At 49.0% G+C, this 22065-nt stretch overlaps 11 protein-coding genes across 11 annotated transcripts; 4 read left to right on the top strand and 7 right to left on the bottom strand.

Annotated features, from left to right (window-relative positions):
- Positions 1 to 395: 395 nt before the first annotated feature.
- On the bottom strand, positions 396 to 1263 carry DEU56DRAFT_737108 (uncharacterized protein; the record flags this gene model as incomplete). Its single annotated transcript, XM_041348567.1, has 4 exons — positions 396 to 483; positions 535 to 797; positions 851 to 1001; positions 1106 to 1263. 4 exons carry the CDS (start codon positions 1261 to 1263, stop codon positions 396 to 398), a joined length of 660 nt encoding a protein of 219 aa, XP_041208281.1.
- Positions 1264 to 1839: 576 nt separating this feature from the next.
- DEU56DRAFT_359689 (malate dehydrogenase) lies at positions 1840 to 4567 on the bottom strand. Its single transcript, XM_041345849.1, has 11 exons — positions 4018 to 4567; positions 3780 to 3958; positions 3641 to 3721; positions 3500 to 3590; positions 3361 to 3448; positions 3122 to 3308; positions 2741 to 3062; positions 2586 to 2686; positions 2309 to 2534; positions 2059 to 2252; positions 1840 to 1999 (listed from the first exon to the last, which is right to left on the bottom strand). Exons 1-11 carry the CDS (start codon positions 4085 to 4087, stop codon positions 1916 to 1918), a joined length of 1623 nt encoding a protein of 540 aa, XP_041208280.1. The 5' UTR covers positions 4088 to 4567; the 3' UTR covers positions 1840 to 1915.
- A 22-nt stretch (positions 4568 to 4589) lies between these two features.
- DEU56DRAFT_737009 (uncharacterized protein) lies at positions 4590 to 5217 on the bottom strand (the record flags this gene model as incomplete). The annotated part of the gene is made up of 4 exons (XM_041348557.1): positions 4590 to 4780; positions 4833 to 4874; positions 4926 to 5061; positions 5116 to 5217. 4 exons carry the CDS (start codon positions 5215 to 5217, stop codon positions 4590 to 4592), a joined length of 471 nt encoding a protein of 156 aa, XP_041208279.1.
- A 1429-nt stretch (positions 5218 to 6646) lies between these two features.
- Positions 6647 to 8244, top strand: DEU56DRAFT_805371 (prim-pol domain-containing protein). Its single transcript, XM_041353285.1, has 5 exons — positions 6647 to 6947; positions 6997 to 7617; positions 7665 to 7899; positions 7954 to 8064; positions 8123 to 8244. Exons 1-5 carry the CDS (start codon positions 6690 to 6692, stop codon positions 8134 to 8136), a joined length of 1239 nt encoding a protein of 412 aa, XP_041208278.1. The 5' UTR covers positions 6647 to 6689; the 3' UTR covers positions 8137 to 8244.
- Positions 8245 to 8490: 246 nt separating this feature from the next.
- On the top strand, positions 8491 to 9201 carry DEU56DRAFT_698868 (uncharacterized protein; the record flags this gene model as incomplete). The annotated part of the gene is made up of 2 exons (XM_041347283.1): positions 8491 to 8787; positions 8845 to 9201. Coding segments are annotated over 2 exons (654 nt in total), but the record flags the coding sequence as incomplete, so codon positions are not given.
- Positions 9202 to 10407: 1206 nt separating this feature from the next.
- DEU56DRAFT_805364 (uncharacterized protein) lies at positions 10408 to 11308 on the top strand. The gene has a single exon (XM_041353284.1). It carries the CDS (start codon positions 10462 to 10464, stop codon positions 11002 to 11004), a length of 543 nt encoding a protein of 180 aa, XP_041208276.1. The 5' UTR covers positions 10408 to 10461; the 3' UTR covers positions 11005 to 11308.
- Positions 11309 to 11739: 431 nt separating this feature from the next.
- Positions 11740 to 13096, bottom strand: DEU56DRAFT_359126 (uncharacterized protein). Its single transcript, XM_041345848.1, has 2 exons — positions 12416 to 13096; positions 11740 to 12272 (listed from the first exon to the last, which is right to left on the bottom strand). The coding sequence occupies exons 1-2, from the start codon at positions 12833 to 12835 to the stop codon at positions 11835 to 11837; spliced, it is 858 nt and encodes a 285-aa protein (XP_041208275.1). The 5' UTR covers positions 12836 to 13096; the 3' UTR covers positions 11740 to 11834.
- Positions 13097 to 13357: 261 nt separating this feature from the next.
- DEU56DRAFT_737089 (cytochrome P450) lies at positions 13358 to 15227 on the bottom strand (the record flags this gene model as incomplete). Its single annotated transcript, XM_041348565.1, has 6 exons — positions 13358 to 13426; positions 13479 to 13578; positions 13629 to 14024; positions 14074 to 14533; positions 14584 to 14946; positions 14996 to 15227. 6 exons carry the CDS (start codon positions 15225 to 15227, stop codon positions 13358 to 13360), a joined length of 1620 nt encoding a protein of 539 aa, XP_041208274.1.
- A 404-nt stretch (positions 15228 to 15631) lies between these two features.
- DEU56DRAFT_946866 (uncharacterized protein) lies at positions 15632 to 17995 on the top strand (the record flags this gene model as incomplete). Its single annotated transcript, XM_041359048.1, has 7 exons — positions 15632 to 16320; positions 16374 to 16447; positions 16507 to 16533; positions 16586 to 16670; positions 16725 to 16873; positions 16945 to 17106; positions 17159 to 17995. The coding sequence occupies exons 1-7, from the start codon at positions 16035 to 16037 to the stop codon at positions 17993 to 17995; spliced, it is 1620 nt and encodes a 539-aa protein (XP_041208273.1). The 5' UTR covers positions 15632 to 16034.
- A 184-nt stretch (positions 17996 to 18179) lies between these two features.
- Positions 18180 to 19587, bottom strand: DEU56DRAFT_871490 (glutathione S-transferase; the record flags this gene model as incomplete). The annotated part of the gene is made up of 8 exons (XM_041355702.1): positions 18180 to 18236; positions 18291 to 18384; positions 18441 to 18520; positions 18584 to 18747; positions 18800 to 18993; positions 19048 to 19201; positions 19255 to 19311; positions 19452 to 19587. The coding sequence occupies 8 exons, from the start codon at positions 19585 to 19587 to the stop codon at positions 18180 to 18182; spliced, it is 936 nt and encodes a 311-aa protein (XP_041208272.1).
- Positions 19588 to 20832: 1245 nt separating this feature from the next.
- On the bottom strand, positions 20833 to 21993 carry DEU56DRAFT_805335 (uncharacterized protein). Its single transcript, XM_041353283.1, has 4 exons — positions 21851 to 21993; positions 21739 to 21790; positions 21133 to 21685; positions 20833 to 21080 (listed from the first exon to the last, which is right to left on the bottom strand). The coding sequence occupies exons 1-4, from the start codon at positions 21977 to 21979 to the stop codon at positions 20945 to 20947; spliced, it is 870 nt and encodes a 289-aa protein (XP_041208271.1). The 5' UTR covers positions 21980 to 21993; the 3' UTR covers positions 20833 to 20944.
- Between the last annotated feature and the right edge of the window lie 72 nt (positions 21994 to 22065).

Here is a 22065-nt window from a genome sequence, read left to right as displayed (position 1 = left end):
TGTCAGATAAGGCATCATTGACGCGAAAGTTAGAAAACTCGACGATGCAAGTATCCTGAGTGCGAGTGGCTTTACGGCTATTGAGTCTGTGGTGCTCTCAGTGGCTTGGTTGACCCACCCGAGCAGAATGACTTACGCAGCTAGGAGTGAATTTGTATACTCTATATTGCGATTAGCCAACACCGGTGAAATTAGGCCGAGAAAAGTGACTTGCGTGAAGAACAGACATGAGATGATCATCTGTAGCTACAACGAACTGCCTCACAGGTATTTCTCATGGCACAAAACTGTATAGTCAGCAGTCAGTGGACCCCAGAACAAAAAATATTTTAAAAAACTCACGAAAACAATAACCAAAACGGCAGACATGCTATCTTAGAATGTCGCAAGCATGGTCAAACCTTCACAAGTAAAGTTTCCCACCTAGTTGCGAGACCAGTCTTAACTGCCCAGAGAGTGAGACGGTCAACAATATTGTGTGTTCTGAAAGAAAATTGTGCACGAGGAGAGAGACCATGGAATAGCGTAGCTTACTGGCGAACTTTGGTCTGCCTGCGTTCACGCTGAATGAAATACACCAACCCAATCGTGATTATCAGATCGCAAACAGCGGCTGCGACGAGAGTTAGGATGGTCAACCACTCTTCTGCGTTTTCCGCAGCTCTGTTCGCGGAATGGTTTATGGCCTTGGATGCATCCGTCAGTGTGCCGACAAGATTCATCATGCTTAGAACGATGCAAGATGCGGCGATTATCTTGCTTCCCGAGAATTTAAACAGTCTGTAGATGAAGAACATCTGCAAAACCAAGTCAAATGGTGCCCATGAAGCTCGAATTAATCACTACCCACCTGAACAAGGGTACTAATTAGAGGTGTCAGGATAAGATTGGCGTTCCGAGGGCCATCGAAAATAGTTTCACCACTTATATTTTCGAAACCTGTGACGGTCAAGATCCACGTCCAATACATGATGCAGACGATATGTGCAAATGTCAGCATCCTTGAAAAAGTTAGACCTGGAGATCGGCATCGACATATTATTTAAACATACATGACGGCTGCCACCTGCTTAAAATTTAGCTCCGATTACAGTCTTTCACAGACAAGAACTTACGCACCAGGACTTGAAACATCCTCCTGTCGGCTGGGAAAGACTTGTAGTACGTATATGTTTGAATTATCGAGCTGCCGAACAAGCAGCTGGCGATCATGCATCCCACCACTGCTGGTCCGATAGTTAATGATGCGGTGATTCCTGACATTTCAATTGACTCGATGGTCAGGCCACATCGATATGGTTCAGGATTTATACCAACATACGGGCGCTGCATGCGGCTGTGCGTATGTCAAAATCACATCGCAACGATCGATCACCTGCAGCCTTGTACCATATGCGTTATTTATAAAACCCTTATCGATGTTCTTACTTTCAAATCATTGTGTTGCCCAACCACTCGCGATCGGACCTGTACCCGGAGCCTGGTCCAGCTACAGCCTCGGGAATCCAAAAACTTTCACTTGGGGATCATTAAGAGTATGATCGCCATGCCACTCATACCTAGGAGATAACTGAACGGAATTCTTCAGGAGAAGCGATCGGTTGAATATGCCAAGGCCATCATCGTGACTGTTCTCCGAAGTTACCCCAACCAGCCTGCCAGGGTCCACTAAGAAGCCATCAAAGTTCTTGTTATTGTAAGACCCGGTCGGCCATCGGTTGCGAAGCAACATTCGATTGGGGGTGGGGCCTGGTGGGGCATCATATAAACGACTCAGAAAAGACCCATAAACCATAACTTGTGTTTGGTGTTGTTGAATTCGAAAGCTGCTGACTCATCCGATGATGTTCGAGATTGCGCATTGATAACACCAACTTCCAAGTGTACTACAGCTTAAAGTGTGTCCTTTGAACGACTACGGGCTCCACATCTTGCGCTTGACAAACTCTAATAAGCGCGTATCATTCATTCTTTTCAGATCCGTCGAGTTGTCCACACCCTATGATGGATTATAAGCTTTTGACTGCTTTCCAGGATGATAAGATCAGCTAGACATACCGCTTTCTGCGCTGCCCGTATCACCTTGACAGCAATGTGTGCACTGATCTCCCTAATGCGCTCGATACGGGGGTACACGAGCTCTAGTGCCCGTTCATCCCACGAAAGAGAGTGCGCTAATCCAAGCGCAGACGCCTCTACCATACTATCCGTCACGCTCTTAGCGCGGCACAGTATCGCACCCAATCCAAGACCTGTAATCCGGCAGTCAGCTTAGAAAAAGACATAGAACGAGAGAGATAGAACCTACCGGGGAAGATATACATATTATTACCCTGGCCTGGTTCCCTCCTGGCGCCACCAATGACCTCGCTTCCAAATGGCGAGCCACTTGCAAAGATTGCGGTGCCGTTGCTGTGTGTGAGAGCCTCAGCGAAGGTGCACTCTGAGAGATGGACGGGGTTGGAGAGAGGGAAAATGATGGGGCGAGGCGTGTTCTGCGACATTTGACGGATGACTTCCGGGGTAAAAGAACCCTGAAAGGAGTGAGCGCGATGATGAATACAGAATATATGTTTAAATCTTACCGTGACCGTCGAGAGACCAAGAAGCGCAGTTGGCTTCACATACTTGACGATTTCTGTAAGGTCCTTCATTGGAACACCTGTGTAATGCTTCCTTGCGAAATCTGTGGTATAGCTAGTTAGGTGTGAATCATCCCTCAAAATAAAATAAGACATACACATTTTGTAGTCAGCAACTCCTTCCCTGCCGACGTACACGAGTCCCTTCGAATCTACAAGCCAGATCTGATTCTTGGCTGCTTCCTCGCTCATCCCAGCAATTGTGAAAAAGCTCATAAGCTGCTTAGCAACGCCTACACTAGCGCTTCCCGCGCCAAATAGCAAGATTCTATGTTCGTTGCGCGGGATGGGAACCAGTCGCGCAGCGGAAAGCAGCCCTGCAAGGACAACAGCACCGGTACCTTGGATATCGTCGTTGAACAGCGGGAGACTATTACGGAAACGCGCAAGGTAGGAGAATGCGTGGTCGGTGGAGAAATCCTATCGCCCACGAGGGTGTTCATGTCTCCAGAATGGAAAGTTGAAGAATAGGAACGAACCTCGAATTGCACCAAAACTTTGGGGTAGACGCGTTTCATCTCGGTGATGAACTCATCCATAAAAGCATCGTATTCCGCGTCAGACGGCCGGCGCTGGCGCAGCCCGAGATACAAGGGGTCGGAAAGATTACCAGAGTTATTTGTTCCAAGGTCGAGCGTGATTGGGAGGACGGACGACGGGCGGATACTAAAATATATTGGTCATGCGACCATATGAATAAGACAAGGGTTGGACGCACCCAGCACCGGCGACGTAAAGAGAGAGTTTGCCAATAGCAATGGGCATCCCATTTACACCAAGGTCGCCAAGCCCAAGTATACGTGAACCTAGTGCGTGTTATCAGCACCTGTCATCTAACAAAATGGGGCGACACAGACCGTCCGTGACAACGCTGATCCGAGTCTCGTTCGCAAGGGGCCAGTTGCGCAGAATGCTCCCAATTCTGCCTTTATCCCTGAGAGAGATGAACTGCAGCACCCATTAAGCGAAGGAGATTAAGGAGGTATTTGTATTCATACCAAACCCTCTGAGTTTCTGTAAATGTGTGAGTACTGTAGGCATGCATCACCGACAGTTGGTGTGTAGATTATAGGCGTGATCTCCTGAGTATAAACAGTTAATTGTTGTTTCCAGACTCCGACACCGCTTAAATCATACCGGCATGTACTCGAGGCATAGCTTGTAAAAGGCCTCGATATCTGCTTGCTTGAGTTGCGCGAGGAAGCTGTATTTCTCCATAGGGGACGTCTTGGAGCGCAATTGGAGAAGGGTACGATCCAACTGAGCTTTCGAGCTAAAAACTGGTGGCGTGAGGCCTGGCGCAGCTGGGATTTTGGCTAAAGGCAGCAAAAATTCAGTACGAGGTGTAGATATCAATGGGTTAGACTAAACACACCCCGTGCTTCCGCCTTGAGTTTCTGGATACCCTCATCCGGCGACCAGTAAGGAGTAAGTACAATAGACATTTTATATGGTGTACGGTAAAAAAGTTGTGGAAGGATAGTTGTAATGTTGCGAAGGGAGACAGAAAGGGAGAGAACAGTTAAAACGAGCAACAAAATGAGAAAGTCTTGAGGAATAAAGGATCACCGTATGGTATATATAGACGCAAATTAGTGATGTGAATGGTGCTCGCTGCGCGTGTCAATGAACAGTGCACGGTGTGAACGCGAACCTGTTTGGTTGCGACCATGGAGGACACGCACAGGAATTGCGTGTCGCCATGATGAAGATCGCTCGGACACACCCACGTGAGAGGCTACACTGCCCCAATGGTTGCCCGTGGTTTTGAAATACAGTAATCAAGTGCATTGACTAAGGAGTCACGATTACACAAACCTCCTTGATAATGTAATGTTCCGAAAAGCCTGAGCGAGGGAATGTACTTCGCTGCGTTAGGCCGTTCCTGGGTGGTTATGTCTTCAAAAAGAATCGGAGCGAGGATTCTTACCCTCCTAGATTACGCATTTATCCTGCATACATTGTCCCATCATCGTCCATGACAACATCCGCAGGGTGTGTATTATCTAGATCTTGACTCTCCTCTCCTTTAGTAACAAACCTATCAAGCATCGTTGGTTCACTCTGGCTGTCCGCATTCTGTAATGCTTTAGGTTTGCGTTTCTGTGGAGGTTCTGTGCGGTGAAAAGCGATGATCTCTACATGCGGAGCTGTGAAAAAAGGAGATGGTCACGCTCGGGAGGAACGTACCCTCGAGGAACATGAATTCCTCTGCTCGCCGCACTACACTTGCTGTAATGAAATTGAGAAATAAAGTATAGACATGACAAGCTCCAGACATACCAACGTCCTTCTGCTGCACAGTTGCTCGCTTCTCCCGCTCCGCAAGCTTCTGGCATGCCTCTGAAAGTCTTCTGATGAACTCCTCGGTGGCAAGTGAGATTAAGAAAGTCGCGTCGCGTGCAACTATTGGAAGTTCCTAGAATGCTGCATGACACTATATGTCACTTGAGTAGGATCCTCTAACACGTACCTTGTCCGCTTTGATTATCTTCTGCACCCTTGAAAATGGCAGAATTGACTTCCCCAGCTCGCGCTCGCACTGCGGCTCCTTCTCTTTCCGTTTCTTGGTCATTGTTTCGTCTCCCGGCTCTTCATCGACAACCTCCACGCTCTGAATATCTTCCATGGACCCCAATTGCGCTTCAGAGACAGACATTATTGATCAGTGACGGCGTTCAGTGGTCCAGGCTGAGCGCTGAAGGACAAACTCAGCCACAGACACGCCTGTAGTGGAAGACTCTGGAAGAGTGGACATTTTGCTTCCACGCATCGCTTATTCAATAAATAAAAATCTTCCACTTCTGTTGAAATCAGTTCCTCAAGGAGTTTAGAACGCAGGGGGCTAGATGGGCAGGTTCTACTAAGCTACCCTAAATCCAGAATGGCGTGTATCCTCTCGGCTGGGTTCTTCCCTGGACCCCTCAATGCTCAATATTTGCTCATCATCCCTTTGCTATCAAACTCGCTCTGCTGTTTTTCTCTCAGACTTCGCTTCATTGTTCGAAACAGGCGCAAATGAACCTAGGACCTACGCTGTGATCTTCCGAGGAGATGTTCAATTCGGCAAGCGATACCACCATGCATGCTTCTGAGTCTCCATTGTACACAGCGTTTAGTGGTATTATTTATATATGCCACCACCATACTGGTTCACGAGGGTACGTCGTTTTCTCGAAGGGTTGATATAAGCCGTAAATTTGACATCATAATCTCATCCAGCGCAACACTCATAGTATCGATGTGACCTTTTATCTTCGTATCATCCTCACAAAGGTCCTGATTGCGACCATTCCTCATAATGCATAGCCACCGATAGTGCTCTAAGGAATATCGTTTATGTTGTGGTGCCAATTGGTTGTACCTCAGAGACCCATAACACATCCATCATGAACGACAGTAGCCCCGCGAAAGGCCGCAGAAGACTGTCACTCACCACCTTCGATCCTACGAGTCTAATCCTGATTTCTGCAGTGACATGCTGGAGGATGCCGGGATGACAATTGAAATCCAACACATCCTTGGACACTCGCTCTTCAACTTCTCATGCACAAGCGACATGGCAGCTACTCGTACACTAAACACTGGACGATTGTGAATTCACATTCCGCCCAGGATGACGGGGACTCGACTTCTGTTCTGTAGCAGATTCAATCCATGACTGGGCAACTCGCGGCCGTGCCGCGCCCGCTGTGTGTGTCTTACACATAATTGTTGGTTGCTCTCAATATCTCATTTGAAGTGCACATAAATTGATTTGATCCATTCGTTTCGAAATTTAAAGCCAGCAATTGAAGTGAATATGCAAGACGGGATGTTACATTCGAAGAAACTGAGACTTTAAATAACCAGAATATTCACTGATATGGTACACTAGTCTCATACGCGTCTGCGCTCTGCAGGTCTTGTTTCCAAACTACAGTTTGACTCCGATTTGAGTGCACGAACATGTGTGATTTACACGCGTGACACTTCCTCACGTGTTTCTTGTCACATAACCACCTCTTTAATCTTTAACTGTGAACACTAAACACTTCTTTTCAACAAATGGCCGACTCTACAGAGACATCGCCGGAGGTGATGCTCCAGTTCTACCGCATGCTGTACCCTTTCAAATCGATTTTCACATGGCTCAACCAAGAACACACACCAAAAGATTTGTTCACAAACCGCGAATTCGCATTTACTCTCCAGGGAGACGTGTATCTACGTTATAACTGCTTTTCGAACGCGGACGAACTCAAAAAGCAGGTGTGCGCACTCAATCCGACGCGCTTCGAGATCGGGCCTATGTACTCATCTCGGGTGAGTTTGTCCATCGATCGGCCTGACGCTTATGCTGACAACATGGAAGCCAAGCGAGCGGAAATTAGCTCGGTCTGTAAAGTCGGGGAAGCTCTTCACCCCGTTGAAGCGCGAGCTGGTATTCGATATCGATATGACTGATTACGATGACGTGCGGACATGCTGCACCTCCGCAGGGATATGCAAGCGCTGCTGGGCATTCATCGCCAACGCTGTGCGCGTCCTCGACTCGGCCTTGCGCACGCAATTTGGGTATCACCAATTGTTATGGGTTTACTCGGGCCGTCGAGGTATCCATTTATGGGTCAGCGACGACGAGGCCATGGGGCTTACCGACGAACTACGTAGAGCTGTGGTTGGGGCGCTTACTGTGATAGAGGGGGGTAAGGAGATGGCGAAAAAAGTCAATGTAAGAGGCATCAGCACGAAGAGCCGCCCAGGAGAACTGCCACCTTCTTTGTGGCATGCGCGGGATCAAGGGAAAGAGATGTGGTATCCATTGTTGGATGACCAAGAATGCTTCCTATCTGAGGACGGCTGGCGGACTCTGCTTAAACTTGTTCCGGACAAGAAAATTGTCGAGACTCTTGAGAAGCGGTGGGAGACACAGCCCGGCATCAAATCGTCAAAGAAATGGGACGAACTGAAGGCTGAGGTGAAGGATACGGGTGTATGTGCCTCACTCTTGCTATCCATGCCATTCCTGACGTCTGACAGGCCCGAAATCTTGCCGCCCTGGAAGATATTATCCTGCAATACACATATCCGCGCCTAGATGCCGAAGTATCCAAGCACCGAAACCATCTTCTTAAAGCACCGTTCTGCGTACATCCTAAAACCGGCCGAGTTTGCGTCCCCGTTGACCCGAATCGCGTGGACCATTTCGACCCTAATGCAGTTCCCACAGTTATGCAGCTCCTTCAAGAGCTCGACAAGGCAGGCGAGGGTGCAAGTGAGTGCACCACTTGTTGTTGTGCCTATTGTTTTCACTCATATTTTGAATCAGACTGGGAGCACACAAGTCTCAAGCAATACGTCGACATGCTAGACGGACACGTTGCAAGGATTTTGGATGATGTCCGGAGGAGAGAACGGGCAAAAGCTGTCCTTCAACACGGTGCGTGGGTTCTGGTGTATTTAAGGGACATCCAGGCTTACTGGCATTTTCACTCCAGATCTCAACTGGTGATTCGGACGCTTGGAAAATTTCATTTGTGTTTTATTCTACAGCATTGTAAAGTTGTAAAAAATATCATATCATTTGTATTGTATCCTGTTCTTTGAAGGTTCTCTCAGTTTGCTTAGTTCGAGTCATGCATGTCACGTGGGTATTTGATGCCAAGTCAGATAAGAGCAATGAGCCCACGCTGAGTGGTCTGAGACAAAGGTTGACCAATCCCGATCTCTGGGAGGCAAGTACTGTCGTGCTCACGCTCAACATCGCACGTTACATACTTATGTATATGCTGCTCTTGGGAATGCCCCCCACGCTTAGGTGTCGCCGTTGAAGAAAACCATGACTGCGTCGTCGACGAACCAGTTCTCCACGGTGCTTTCATCGACGTCATCATCCGCTCCCACTTCGACGTCGACAGGCAATGGAAACACATTGAATAGTAATTCGTCTCTACTCTTTGGCTTTCTTGTCAGTGTTTTGTCACTCTTCGGCCTATTCATGATCAGCGGGCTTGTATGGCATCGTCTGGTCATGCGGCGTCGGTTGATCGACGAGATGTTGCGGGTTAATATCCCATCGCAGAGGAATGATATGCGGAAGCCTTTGCTGTGGGATGTACGGGCGGTGCTGGGTCAGGACTGTTCCCGATGGAAGGACGCGCAGGTAGCGCCCATTTCTTATTGGTGCCTAAGTCCTTCTGATCCCCTCTCACCGTCACAGCCGCTGGCGGTAGAAAAGTACGACATGCCATTGCCACCGCCGCTGAACAGCCAAACGCCGCGAACTTCTTTCTGGAAACGTCAGGTTGTCGCCCGCATACCGCCTGAGATAACCTATCTCTATTCCCCTCCCACCCTACCTCAAGTGGTTGACCCCCCACTTTTGAATCATTCGAGGATGGAGCTTCCGCTGGATCAATCTCACCTCCAGGTTTCGGTCTTGGTAGCCATGCCTCGACCGCCAGATCCCTTGTCACTTCCGTCCAAAAAAGTGGTATTAAAGGAGCACAGACCATTGTACGAGATCGTTATCGGGACAACGAATGTGTACTATCATAACACAGACTCTAACTTGGACTCGCGGTAGCCGTGGTGTTTGTTATGCTTTTTACGATTGCTACGTGTTTCGTACTATCTTTCTGCTTTGTCGTGCCTTACGAGGGTATATTAACTGTCGCGCTATTATAGTCTTGAACTTTTGGTATTTCTGGGTTGCGTTCCGTCCACCTTGCAATGCTTGAAACACGAGGCGCAGATGTCAGCCTATTGTTCGCTCAGTTGCATGGGTTGATGAGCTACCACTATTGAGCCTCTTTCTAGGGTAATGACATGTTATTTTTGTGGTCTGAAAACCTTAACCCCTTTGCCTTACGTCCTCATCAGCTAGAGCGCACAGCAAGCCGATATCATCCGACAAGTCCTGTGACCAAGTATTGTCTGTCTAGGGTCGCGTTTCCTCTTGAACTGGTCCTTGGAAGGCAATTCGGTCCCGAACTCACTAATTATACGGGCATCCCCTCCTTTCTCCACGGCGATTGTGTCCCCCCTGTGTACAAACGGCGCGTTTGTCGGACAGACATCCATTCATAGTACAAATTAATGCCACTTATCTCTCCACAAGATCTAAGGCCTCGTGTTTTTGGAGCTACGAGACTCATCGGACCCGCTCCCTAGTGACTCGATTCCTCTGTCCTGCCACTCCTCGTGTGATTTCCCCGACGCATCCGCGATAACATACGTGCGTCATCCTTGACTTGTATCTATATTCAGGCTATATCCTTTCGCACGTAAAATGGCTTGGCGAGTGTCATGTCAGGCTTCAACATATTCAAATTCTTGCGTTGACGGAGACTCCCCGCTCAGCTAGCTCGGCTTATACCTGACGTCGCTTTCTAGAAGGCAGCGGCGTATCTTTTAATTCACTGCCTTCCTCATCATCATAGTAATACAGCATGTTTCTCCCCTTTCTTCTCCACATCTGTCTCACACTCAATATCACAACGTGTTGTGGCTGATGTGATTACAACAGGAATGCCGTGCGGTCATTAATACCCTTTCTCTTTCTGGTATACGGACCTATCAAACTTAGACATTGTAGGCGCATACGCGTCGCCTCTTTCTGGCCAAGTGCGCGGCGCGTTCTTCGAAGAGGCAAGTCTGTTACATTCTGGTGGTACTGACTGCGGGAATTTAAGTGCATTCTGCGGGTGGAGTTCGGCCGCCAGGCATCAATACCAGGTATAGAATTTCTGATCATGTATAAAACTCGTCCTCTTACTTAAACCCTCCTTGTACCCTCCCAAACTGCACTCCACATCTCACCCACCACAATTCCTCCATGGCTCGCACGCACGGTGTCAAGCTCAATCCCCTCTTTACTTGCTCTCCCAGCGGGGAGCGCTATCACGCACAAGTCCCCATAAATTGGGACGTACGCTACCACCCGGCGCGTTCTGCAGAAATAGCAGACATGCCTATGTTATCATCCCACCTAACACAATTTGCAACTAATCCCCCACTTCCAAAGTTGCACCTTGTCTGTGATCTATTGTCCCCTGAATGGGTGATTGTAGCCCGTAACCCAACGGGGGTGACAGTGCAGGATGTGTTGGAAGCCATTTATGAGACGCTCTACCGCCTCCTGCAGACGTACGAGTGGGAGGGCATGTCGCTCAAGCAGCGCAGTCGGATTGAAGAGGTACATCTTGCGCGATGCGCGGCGTCTTCGGACCCCGAGCGCACACGTTTAGCGGGAGTCCGCAGAGGGGACTGTCTGCTCTCCACCACCATGTTTGCTGGATTGACCTCGTTGGTCAGGAGGAGAGAGCAGTGGGAGGTAGTCCTCACGCTGTCACGGGATTTCAGACCCCGCGTCTACTAGCGCCCTCATAGCTTCTCTTCAGCAGTGCTGACCGAGAACGCGGCGCGTTTTTTCTTCCATCATGGATGGAAGATTCGATTTGATTCAGTTATGAGCTAATTATTGTTTGCTGATTTTATCTTACTATGCCCAGACTCCTCCTGTTTTCAAAGCGTCGTCATGACTCGTCAGGTGTGTGTTACTAGTGTCGACATCCTAGCATTGTGTATCTTTTCTCACTACGTATTGCGTTATTGCGCCCCGTGTATCAAGTTTTGAACCCTGTACTTATAGCTTATAGTCTCTGTCCCTGTATCGTTACCCCGAGTCAACGGTTTAACCGTTGTAGTACTCAGTACTGTTACTGTAGTGGATTTGTCGACGTACTGGTACGCTCGATGATCGGAAATCAGATGTGGTTTCTTGCTTTGGCTGCAATGATTCTGATGAAGTCAATTCTCTGAAACAAAGGCTGTGGTACTACTTCAGCGCTCAGCCTTCAAAACTTCACATTCGAGAACACGGAGACGATGCATCTGCAGGGGTATACTTAACAGCCTTCAAAAGCCACCATCTGGCACTAATCCTATACAAGTTTTTAAATCCCTCCAACGTCCGTCACGAACCACGATTACACAGAAATAATAAGCCCCATAGGTAGGTAAGGGTGTCATACATATATAAAATTTACCATAAGCATGCATCATGATCTAGACAACAAGAATCCAGATCCCAGATTCCAGATTCCACAAGGTATATATCCACTGGCAAAATAAGGCCAAGCAAGTCAAGCAGTCCGAAAACTCCCTCAGGCTATGATCATGATAAAACACTCTTCTCCCTGCTCGCTGTCATCTATCTTCACTGCACAATACCTCCATCGAGCCTATGCAGTACTCCCCTAGCTCCGTATCATGCAGCGGGTCTAGCGTAGACACTCGATCTGATGCGCCAGAGCTTGAAGCGTTGTCACGGTCGCGCTTCCTACTAGGAGACGGCATAGCGATCGTGAAAGCCATCACGACGGACGAGCCCTCTCTCAGCGGGGGAACCCCTGAACCCAGTCGTTCACGCATGTCATCAAGTTCACGCACTGGTGGTTCTGGCTCCGGGGGCGCAGGCGAAGGCGGAGTCGGAGGGGTAGGTCGGAAATGCTGCCTAATAGCAGACATCACCGCAACAGAAGTTGTCCGCGGTGGATTTTGAGGTCGTGCTGCGTCTTTTGTCAAGCCCGACCGTGCTTGACAAGTCTCCTCCAATACCGGCAAGAACAGCGTAGCGCAAAAAGGCTAAAACAAAAAGGGAGGGCATCAGCGAAACGAGCCAATTTGAATATTAATAGCAGACGATCATGATCATGATCATGGTCATGGTCACGGGCACCATATTCCATGTTCTGTTCTGAAAACCGACTGCGGAAAACTCGACGCACCGTGATATTTTCCCATTTCAAATCGATCGTCGCCCCAGACTCCCCCGGGCCCTGCTCTTCCCGTTCTCGGTCTCGATCTTCATCTTCTTTTCTTCTCGTCCACATCTCCCAAAGCGCAGGTTTCTCCCCCAACACAACCGGTATCTTCCCCGTGCGCGCCCGAACCGGCCTAACAGGATGAACCAAAAGCCTCCCCCTATGCATCTTCCTCCACCCGAACAACGCCGCCATAGTCACCGTAAAGAGCCCGATCGCCAGAAACGCAACTACGAGCGTCGGTGATCCATTTGTGGTGAAAATACCATTCATTGCTTGATTATAACTGTTGTTGTTGTTGTTGCCAGAATGGTCCGTGCTGGAGGGTTCCAAGGACGTGCTGGTACTTGTGCTTGTGCTTGCTTGATTACTCGTTGAAGCCATGATGCCCGTCTTTTTCACGTTCGCATGACGCGAGGCGCGAGGCTATCAGTTCAGATAAAGTGGGGGGGAGGGGAAACGGCACGCAGCCTTGAGGCGGGGCTTCGATTCAAGATATACCATCGGATCAGTTATATAAGGACCCTCTGCAGGCGTGCCATCTCATCCCACCTTGGCCTCCAGTGCCTTGGCGACAATGATCTCACAGCACAGGGAGGGCGAGAGCAGGCCCTGAGAGTGATAGGCTGAGCGGTGAAACGAGGGTGATGGAAAGGGAGTCCGTGATATATCTGTACTCCACTCAGCTATCAGGGTAAGATGGAACCAAACGAAACAAGAATAGAATTAGCTGCCCACAGGAAGGAAGGATCGGAAGTTAATGTTTGCCCGGGCATCGTGGAAGTATCCCATTGCAGGCGCAGTTGGATGATATTGTACAAGGACACGACGGAACAACGATAAACAAAGAGTAGCGGAGGACTAAAACGAGTAAGAGAGTGCATGGAAGTTCAATTTGCTTTCACATTACTGCCGGCGCATTATTCCCACACGGCACTCCACCGGCTTTCGCAGGAAACCTTCCCGCGTGTCAAACTAGGACACTCAAGTTAGTTCGTGTGAGGTGACCGGCACAAAGGGAACATACCACTTTATCCGGATCAGCCAAGACGAATTCGTAGCGCCGCAGGATAGAGGAGATGATGATTAATAGTTCCATAGACGCAAGGTTGCGTCCCACGCATGCTCTGAGGATCAGAATCAGCAAGGTCAGTGATCGCACATGATAGATAATTACCTGGGACCATAGGAGAACGGATTGAAGGCTTTTTGCAGAAGGGCGTTATCACGCTCGAACCACCTCTCTGGACGGAACACATCCGCGTCTTCTCCCCACACTTTGGTGTCCCTATGGATCGTGTAACTTGGGACGCTCAGAACGGTGCCCTGTGGGAAATGAATATCTTGGATGGTCAAACCGCCTTCAGGAGCTATACGGGGAAGACCCATGGAAGATGTCGAATGGACGCGCAAGGCTTCATTGATGACTGCCTCCAGATAAGGCAGACGTTTAACCTGTTCGTACGTCGACACATATTCATCTTCGCTGCCGAGGGCATCGTCGAGCTCCTTCTGGAGCTTATGTTGCACGTGAGGATTGGCGGCGAGGTGATATGTGATGGCACATGAGGAGCTGAGAGGAATGGGAAAGGTGATCGACCATGATTAGCTAAAAGACTCACTTTGAAGTAGTGTCGGAACCGGCAATAAGCTGGGTGAGGGCTTCTGCGGTGAGTTCTTCTCTGCCCATGAGATTTCCCTCGTCATCGCGACCCTCTTGCAGCTTACTCAGGAGATCGACGCGGTCTGTTGGAGTTGTAAAACGTTTGGCGACAGCAGCGACTGCAAGACCAGCCAAATTTTTGACGGCTTTTCCACCTTTGCGGTACCAGGGAAGCATACGAACCCAGGGTCGCCACGCGGGAGGAAGAGCGCCCATAGAAGCGGAGAACTCTCCACGGTCGTTAAGAATCTGGACTGCGGGAATATCGACGTATGCACATTCATTCTGTGATCCGTAGGAGTTCATGACATCTTTCTGTGAAATAGCAACAGGGGCCGAGTCTTTGGCGTTTAAGAGCATTCCGAAGGGTGATCCGAATGCTAAGTCGCCGATGATATCGAATGCGAGATAGTTGTACCCTGACGACAAGGTCAGTGTCATTGGAAACCGGGACAGGATTGGTTCTTACATGGAAGGCAGTCAAGCCACAGACGGCCTCCATTGCCAAACCAACCGCCTTCTCCCTCTGTACCAGATTGGTTTTTGAGGGCTTCGTCGAATAAACGGTCCCATTGGTTCATGAACTGGGCAACGTAGAGACGGATGGATGGTTCGAACTCCAAGACGTTCTTTTGGGAAAAGACGTGGGAGACGATCTTACGCTTACGAGCATGGTCAGCGCGGTCCCTAGTGTTGAACAAACCACGATGAATGGAGACGAAGGCGTCATAAAAGTTTGATTTGAGGCTGCCGTTGCCGTGAGCATATACGATTTGCAGTGCGTCGGGGTCAGCAATGGAGACGTGATTTGGTGCGAGTCGCAGGAAGGTACCTATGGGCGGGAAGATGAGGATAAGGTGATGTGTTTGGGATAGACCTACCGTGTTTTTTGTGTAAGTTGTGTACAACGTCTGAGCGATGACCTTGACTTGCTACCCAACCTAACCAGGTGTCTGAAAAGCGAGCAAGGAATGGACCTGGTATGCTCCGTTGGTTATAAGGATCTCTGAGATAAGCGATTATATGGGCCAATATGATGGGTACTGGGACGAGGAGGAGAGCTGAAAGGTAGCTGAGTTGTTGAAAGCGAAGGGGGAGGAAGAGGGACGACATTTGTGAGCCGGGGTAATGGAGGAGACGGACCCTATTTACACCCAATGAATTTTATAACTCAGCATACGAAGATCACGGTAACACCCAAGTACTTGGCGTTAACGGTATACCGTACTCGTCTACGACAGGATGCAGGTCGCGTCTGAAGTAATAAGTAAGGCTTGCTGGCAGCTGAAGTGGTTGTGAGAAGTCGGACCAAGTATAGATAGAGCGTTCGCTCGGTCGGATCTTGGTACAACGGTAGAGAATTGAAGCGAAGTACAAATTGTCACTGCAGACGACGCAAAGTGTTCACTTCAAGGGTCATCATGTTCTTGATCCCGATTCAATTCAATATTGATCAGTTGCCGTGGGCAGAAGAGAAGAATGATTATGGAAGAAGACTAGACTCGGCTCGGCTCGCACCCTGGCCAGTTCCTGACCAGTGACCACTACAACCCCCCCGGGGGGACAACTATCAACGGACCCATAATCGATCCCCGAGCCTCGATTATGCTCATAGGGTACTCCATTACATATTAACGTTTAGATCTGAACATACTCGAAGAATGGTTCAGCCGTTAGCCTTACAATGATAATCAGGTACTCCCGAGAGAATGGCGGGTGACCCCACCCCGGGTGATCAGTTCAAGTTTGAACTTACATCCCTGCACGCGCTTCCTATTTTAGTCAGCTAAGCCCCTTCACATTATCAGATCTTCTGCTCGACAACTGACCCAGATAACAAGCTTGTCCAGCTCAAGCCTCACATCAGGGACCTAGATCAATCCTCGTGATGTCACTCACTCATGGCACCAATCTCACGACATGTCAAAAACACGCATAAGCGTGATGGACTTCAAAGACGCTCACCTTGCCGAGTCAAATTTCTTTCTTTCCCTTCTCTCCCGCATATCAACCTTCCTTCCCTCCATGTTTCAGTCTCTCTCCTTCGTGGTATCATCTTTCATCCTGTCAGGCTATGCGCAAAGTCCTACTTATTCCGCAACTTACTTGCCTTCAAACGCTCCCTATCAGAGCGAGCAGGGTCAGACAGGTTACAATAACTGCACCGCTGGCTACGATCAGAACTCACAGTGCCAGAATGCTTATGGTGCGCCACAAATCGCTGATAACCATCCTTGACCTGACTTGGCATGTCACCAGTCAACACAGTTCAGGACTGGTGTGTCTGGGCGCCTCCTCAGCCAGGCCCCGACTCCGTCATCGGGAACACTGAGGTATGTGTCTTGACTTCTTGGTTCAGCAATCGCGAACAAACAACGTGCATCCCTTGCAGCGAATCGAAGTAGCATGGTGCATGAAGGTGATTTGCCACTATATTTAGTCTCCCAAATAACATAGTAATAATCTCTCAGAGCGGGTACGGAACACGACTGATCCCGGACGGCTCCATCACCGGTGCACACGTTGTAGTCACTCCAGACTACGTCCAGGTCACAGGTGGGTATATCTCATAGTACAAACCAAGCACCCACAACTCCAACGTGAACCCAGGCGTTGGAGATCTCACCAACCTCAACATCCCCGCCGGCGACGGCGGCGGCGAGCTTGACCCCCACGGCGCAGACGGCAATGGCAACCCTATTGGCGGCCTCGTATTCTCTAGCGCATTCGGCGCCTTGGAGGAAATTCACGAGTGGACGGTAATTTACCGATCGCTCGGCCAAACCTCCCCAGCGTCCTGATTGAGTTTCTTTACTTTTTGCGCATCCAGAATTTCGTGTCGGCTAATCAGTTCTGCTTCCGCGCTTGCAAACCCGCGGTAAACGCGCCGACCATGTGCCAGCATATTTATGACGTCATGGGATGCGAGTGGAATATGCCTGCTAATTACGCTCCGGGGGTGTTTGAGCAGTGTTTGGGTGACTCGGCTCAGGTGCGCGTCGGTTTTGTTCAATGTGGATTTGTATAGTTGAATATTTTTGAAGCCTATGGGTGTTTATGGGACGTCTACGTTCTACCAAGGGGAGCCTGTCACGCCATCTGCGCATCCCATCCCCGCTTCTTCCAGTTGCACCACCTACAGCACAATCAGCAACGGCCAGGGCGTATTAACAGGGGGGCTCACATCTTCAGTCAGCACGGCAGCAACCAGCACATCAGCATCAGCGCCCAACTCAGCATCAACGACTGTGGGTACTCATCACATTTCCAATTTTCATCATCACTCGTGCCTCAGGCACAATCACCAACATAGTTCTCTTTGTCATTCTTCTGCCATGCCGGCGGCGTCGTCCACTTCAATTTCACAAGACTTTTCAAATTCTGTGCTTTCGTCGTCGCGTTACTCGCATTCAAGTCTTTCTTCTTCGAGTTTTGCAAGCACACAATCATCATCTTCTCTTCTCTTCTCTTCTTCTCGTCCGACTTCATCTTCTCTTCCGACCTCTTCTTCTTCTCGTCCAACGATGTCTTCTTCTTCTCGTCCAACAACGTCTTCCTCTCTTCAAACTTCGTCGTCATCTATTGATCCTTCATCTTCATCTTCCCCTTCCCCTTCCCCTTCCTCCTCATCTTCCATCGTATCTTCCTCTCCATCACTCTCATCCTCCATAATAAGTGGTCAGAATAGCTCACAACAATGCCCTCTTCTTATTCAGGGCGCCTTAAAATCATCGTCATCAGGAACAGGCGCACCACAATCGACGAGTTCGTCAGCAGCTCTACCGACGGCGCCTCCCGTTGGCTGGCAACGCCTGGCTGTGTTTGTTTCGACAGTCGCCATAGGGTTCTCAATGGGAGCAATTAATATTGTGGCCTTTTAGCGCTCTGCTCAATGAAACTTTTGGACTGACTATTTCAATTACTTATTCTCTCGTGTTACTTATCACCTATCGACGAATGGATAGTTCTCAGGATACTGTTCGAATACATGAACTTTGTTGCTATGTGGTACATATGGTGTTTCTTCAAAACTATACAATGGCTACAATGAAACCAGACCATTTTTTACAGAGGCTCGATGTGCGGGAGTGGCCCAGCGGCAACTACCCTGGTGGGGTTCACCTGCCGAGTGTGAACATAGGTGCGCTAGAGAACGGACAGCATAAAATTACGCACCAGTATCTGTGACCAGTAGTAATGCTCTTTGATATGATCGAACTTGGTGCTTGATTTGAAAGCGTCGTTGTTCCAGTACAACTTCTTCATCCAGCTGAGGAACGTGAGTCTGTCAGGCAGGCGTCACGGGGAGATGTGTGGCAGCCTTACAGGTTGATGTTAGGGTACCCGTGACGGATATCGCGCAAGTTGCATTTGAAGTGGCCTACGTACACGGGATCGAAGCGGATCTGAGTAAAGCGGAAAGTTTAGAGCGGGGTGGAATGAATGTATGCGTGCATGTTCGAACGTACGGTTGTGACGAATAACCTGATGTCTGCTTCGGTGAGGGTGTTGCCCACGAGGTAATCCTTGCCTTTGAGTATCTCCTCGAGTCGGTCGAGGGATTTGAATAGAGGGAAGACGGCATTTTCGTACGCGGATTGGGATGCTGCGAACCCGGATTTGTACACGCCATCTGCAGCATATGATGTCATTGGAAAACCTCATCCATAGAGACTCATACGCACTGTTCACAGTGTCATACACCCACTCATTGATACTGTCGATCTCCTGGCGGTGTGCCTCGGGGTAAATATCAACCGCCGCTTTATCAGCAGGAAGCAAGTGATTAAAAGCAGTATTGAATATGCGGATAATTTCGGAGCTTTCGTTGTTAACGATAGTATTGAGCTTCTTGTCCCACAGCACCGGGACCGTGAATCTGGATCACTGTATAGTTTGAAAGTAATGGGGAAAGAGTGGGGGAGAGACGTGCCTGCCGCCGTAGTTCGGATCAGCGAGGAGGTAGAGATCTTTGACGTGCTGGAAGTTTGGGTGTTCTGGGTCGTTATCTGCGTCTGCCCAGCTTGGATCTGCGTTCTTGAACGGCCAGCCTTGTTGGCCCATGTGAGGGGACACTGCGGAAAAAGCTGCAGGAAGGTATTATAGATTCGTCAAGTACACGGAATGGGATAGGACTGACGGATGAAATCCTCGAGTCCTTTCAGTTTCCGAGTGATCAGAGTTCTGGTAGCCCATGCTGAGGAATGTTCAGCCAAGATGAAACTACATGATGTCACGGTCCTGTCACTGACGGCATGAATAAGATACATAAAGATGGTATCTTCCTGGATGTGGAATGAGCTTTTCAACAAAGACACATATACATTTGTTATTTACCTTTCTCCGGCGTGAATTTGCCATCGTTCTTGATAAAGTTCCTGAAGCTCGCTGCAGCTCTTTTGAAAGAGCCGTCTGACTCTGTCTTCAATTTACCGATGTCGCTCTGGCCCGATACGTCTGTTGTGGAGGTCATTGTTCGTATGTGATGGTAGCCTGAGAGCGATGAAGGAGATGGTCGTGGGGAAGGAAGTGCAGTCAGGGGTTTGGAGGAGCGGCTTATAAGCATCAAAAGCCTAGAGCCATACATGGAAAGATGGTTGCACAAGCTAGAGCTGTGAATCGGCAAGTTTGTCCGCCACGGTCCGTCATGGTAAGCAGCGTTTCAAAATCACGAAGATTTGTCAACTCGTCCATTAATCGCGTTTCAGACTCTGGTTCAAGTAATCGGCTATATAACAAAAAGACGCAATACCAGCGCGAAAAGACGACTTGATAATGTGCATTGGAAATCATTAATATTGTTCATTCCCGCCGTCTGTGCAGTACTGCAGAATGGCAATGCGTGCGATGTTGTCGGTCCGTCTATGACGCTGAAGCTGCGGCGCATTCGCAATTATCGGGACATTACTAAGTTGAAGTTTGCGACAAGTGCGAAGCTTGTCTTCGCGGCCGATTTCGACAAAGTACGGAAAATTACCTTTTCTGGTATGTTTTCCGGTGATTGCCGAATTACGCCCAAATTGCGTCCACCGTGATCAGGGGTTAACGCGTTAACCACTAGTGTGGGCAGAATTCGAACTGGTTATGCCTCCCAGGTGGCAGAACTCTGCGAAAAATGGCTGGCAGAGAACTAGTGCAATATGTGCATGTACGCGTTTAATTTCAAAAATGTGAAGCCGTAGACGCTCATCCTTTGTACCAGAATATCATAGGTCCATGCTGGTGGCCGCACAGTGCCAATGATTGTATGATCCCTAATCAACGATATAACTTTGAGTGTCTCGACTCTCAACCCTCGACAACTCCCCTGGTGCTAAAATACAAGGTCGCGACAATAATCTGCCTAGCCACATCATACACCACTTCAGAGATGCTACTCTTGACAAAATACAAGGTCGCGACAATAATCCGCTTACCCATATCATGCGCCACTGCAAAGATGCTTCGCCGACAAGCCCGGACATTTATTATGAACAAGACAGGTGATGATGATGATCAAGTTCTCTTACACAGCACTTCTCTGGTTGCTTCATCCAGTTCTTGCCCAGGATACGGAAGAATTTTTGAGTATTAAAAATGCAGAGGTCCTTGGAGGGAAGGCATTTGATTTTGCCGAATTGGAGCGGATAGTACCCCAAGCTGCTATAAATGAAGTCGATGTTTTTCTGCCAGTTCTGCTGGTTGTGCCGGTACAGCCAACCTCAAGTAGTTTTGCCCACGACACTAAATGCATGGCAAAGAATTTATTGTAAGTCGTGACGTGAAGCCAATTGTGGAGACATGTGTGCAATGCGGAAGCCTAACTAACTTTGCAAGAGATCCTCATTACCCTACGTGCCCGCCATCCCGACAACGCCCACATGATCACGGATTTTCGCGATTTCACTAGCTGTCAACCCTCCTTTGCTTGCCCGGAGGAAGTCTTCAAACGCGATGAGCGCATCAGTGTCGTTACTGAACTCCGTCCTGATGATATATGCTTAGTTGCGATCTGAGAATACACAATCATTTGACACACCTCAAGAAAGAGTACACACGATCCCAGAAGGGTGGCTCCGAGATAACAGTCTGATAGCTTGATCGCGCTGCACGCGAAATTGAAGCGGTGGGTATCAAGGACGTGTCAAGGGTCAGATCAATGTCGTGAGGTTTGCCCTCCGGCTCGAGAGAAGCGATTGACGGTGATGGCGACAAGACTATGGAGGGCGTGCGTGTATGTCTATGTCCTGTTGCCAGTTTCGGTTGCGGCGTTTTTATTTCGGGAAGATTAGAGGGTTTCATCTTTACTGGTGAAGTGGTGGACGGCGATGAAACTTTAGTAGGATCCCAATCGAACCCGGGTTTGAGCATTAAATTTATAGTGTCTCCCTCTTTCACGCCGTATTCCTTGAGCAGCTTTGCGTCCGCAAGTGCCTTTCCCTTGAGTAAAAGACGCTGTGCTTCTGCAAGCGGTGCCTTCGGCTGAGAGGCAAGCAAGGCTTTAACTTCGGTTACAGTATCTGTTGGCTGCACGGCAAGCGTGAACGACTGCGGAGGCTTTGTCGATTTGAACGTAATACTGATTGATGCGGCTAGTGATCTCTGGTTAGATAGCCATCAGTGATAGCGTCAAGATGAAATCTACCTGGTGGTGTAGAAGGCTCTCCTTTACGTTCTGGAACAGGTGGAAGCTCGACCTGAAACAAGTTTCGCTTAAGAACATGCCATGAAACACGATCCTCGAGCCAAACACGTACTGGTAGGATAGGGACTTTCTTTAGTGAATTCTGCGGGGGCTGGTTGTAGTCGTCACTGTACACAATCGGCTGAGCTCCGATGACCTTTATGAAACTCCTGACGAAGACCAATTCTGCTTGATCAGCCATTGCTCTTATACGATTAAGACAAAGAGCAGTGCTCGCGGTGTGGCGGTGCAGTTATGATGGAGTCTGTGACTTCTGTCACGTCTTCC

This window comes from Suillus clintonianus, assembly GCF_016758775.1.
Source record: "Suillus clintonianus strain FC179 chromosome Unknown DEU56scaffold_37, whole genome shotgun sequence".
Taxonomy (NCBI): Eukaryota; Fungi; Basidiomycota; class Agaricomycetes; order Boletales; family Suillaceae; genus Suillus; species Suillus clintonianus.
The sequence above is the reverse complement of the archived record's forward strand: the minus strand, read 5'-3'. Positions and strand labels throughout refer to the sequence as shown.

Coding starts and splice junctions, on each gene's coding strand:
- DEU56DRAFT_359126 (XM_041345848.1), bottom strand. CDS start 12,835: ATGGCTTCAACGAGTAATCAAGCAAGCACAAGCACAAGTACCAGCACG. Junction 12,273..12,415: donor TGAAATGGGAAAATATCACG/GTGCGTCGAGTT, acceptor TTTTTGTTTTAG/CCTTTTTGCGCTACGCTGTT.
- DEU56DRAFT_359689 (XM_041345849.1), bottom strand. CDS start 4,087: ATGTCTATTGTACTTACTCCTTACTGGTCGCCGGATGAGGGTATCCAG. Junction 2,535..2,585: donor TTGGTCTCTCGACGGTCACG/GTAAGATTTAAA, acceptor CACTCCTTTCAG/GGTTCTTTTACCCCGGAAGT. Junction 2,000..2,058: donor TACGGGCAGCGCAGAAAGCG/GTATGTCTAGCT, acceptor AATCCATCATAG/GGTGTGGACAACTCGACGGA.
- DEU56DRAFT_805371 (XM_041353285.1), top strand. CDS start 6,690: ATGGCCGACTCTACAGAGACATCGCCGGAGGTGATGCTCCAGTTCTAC. Junction 6,948..6,996: donor GGCCTATGTACTCATCTCGG/GTGAGTTTGTCC, acceptor ACAACATGGAAG/CCAAGCGAGCGGAAATTAGC. Junction 7,618..7,664: donor CTGAGGTGAAGGATACGGGT/GTATGTGCCTCA, acceptor GACGTCTGACAG/GCCCGAAATCTTGCCGCCCT.
- DEU56DRAFT_805335 (XM_041353283.1), bottom strand. CDS start 21,979: ATGGCTGATCAAGCAGAATTGGTCTTCGTCAGGAGTTTCATAAAGGTC. Junction 21,686..21,738: donor AGAGCCTTCTACACCACCAG/GTAGATTTCATC, acceptor AGAGATCACTAG/CCGCATCAATCAGTATTACG. Junction 21,081..21,132: donor CGTGTGTACTCTTTCTTGAG/GTGTGTCAAATG, acceptor ATATATCATCAG/GACGGAGTTCAGTAACGACA.
- DEU56DRAFT_805364 (XM_041353284.1), top strand. CDS start 10,462: ATGGCTCGCACGCACGGTGTCAAGCTCAATCCCCTCTTTACTTGCTCT.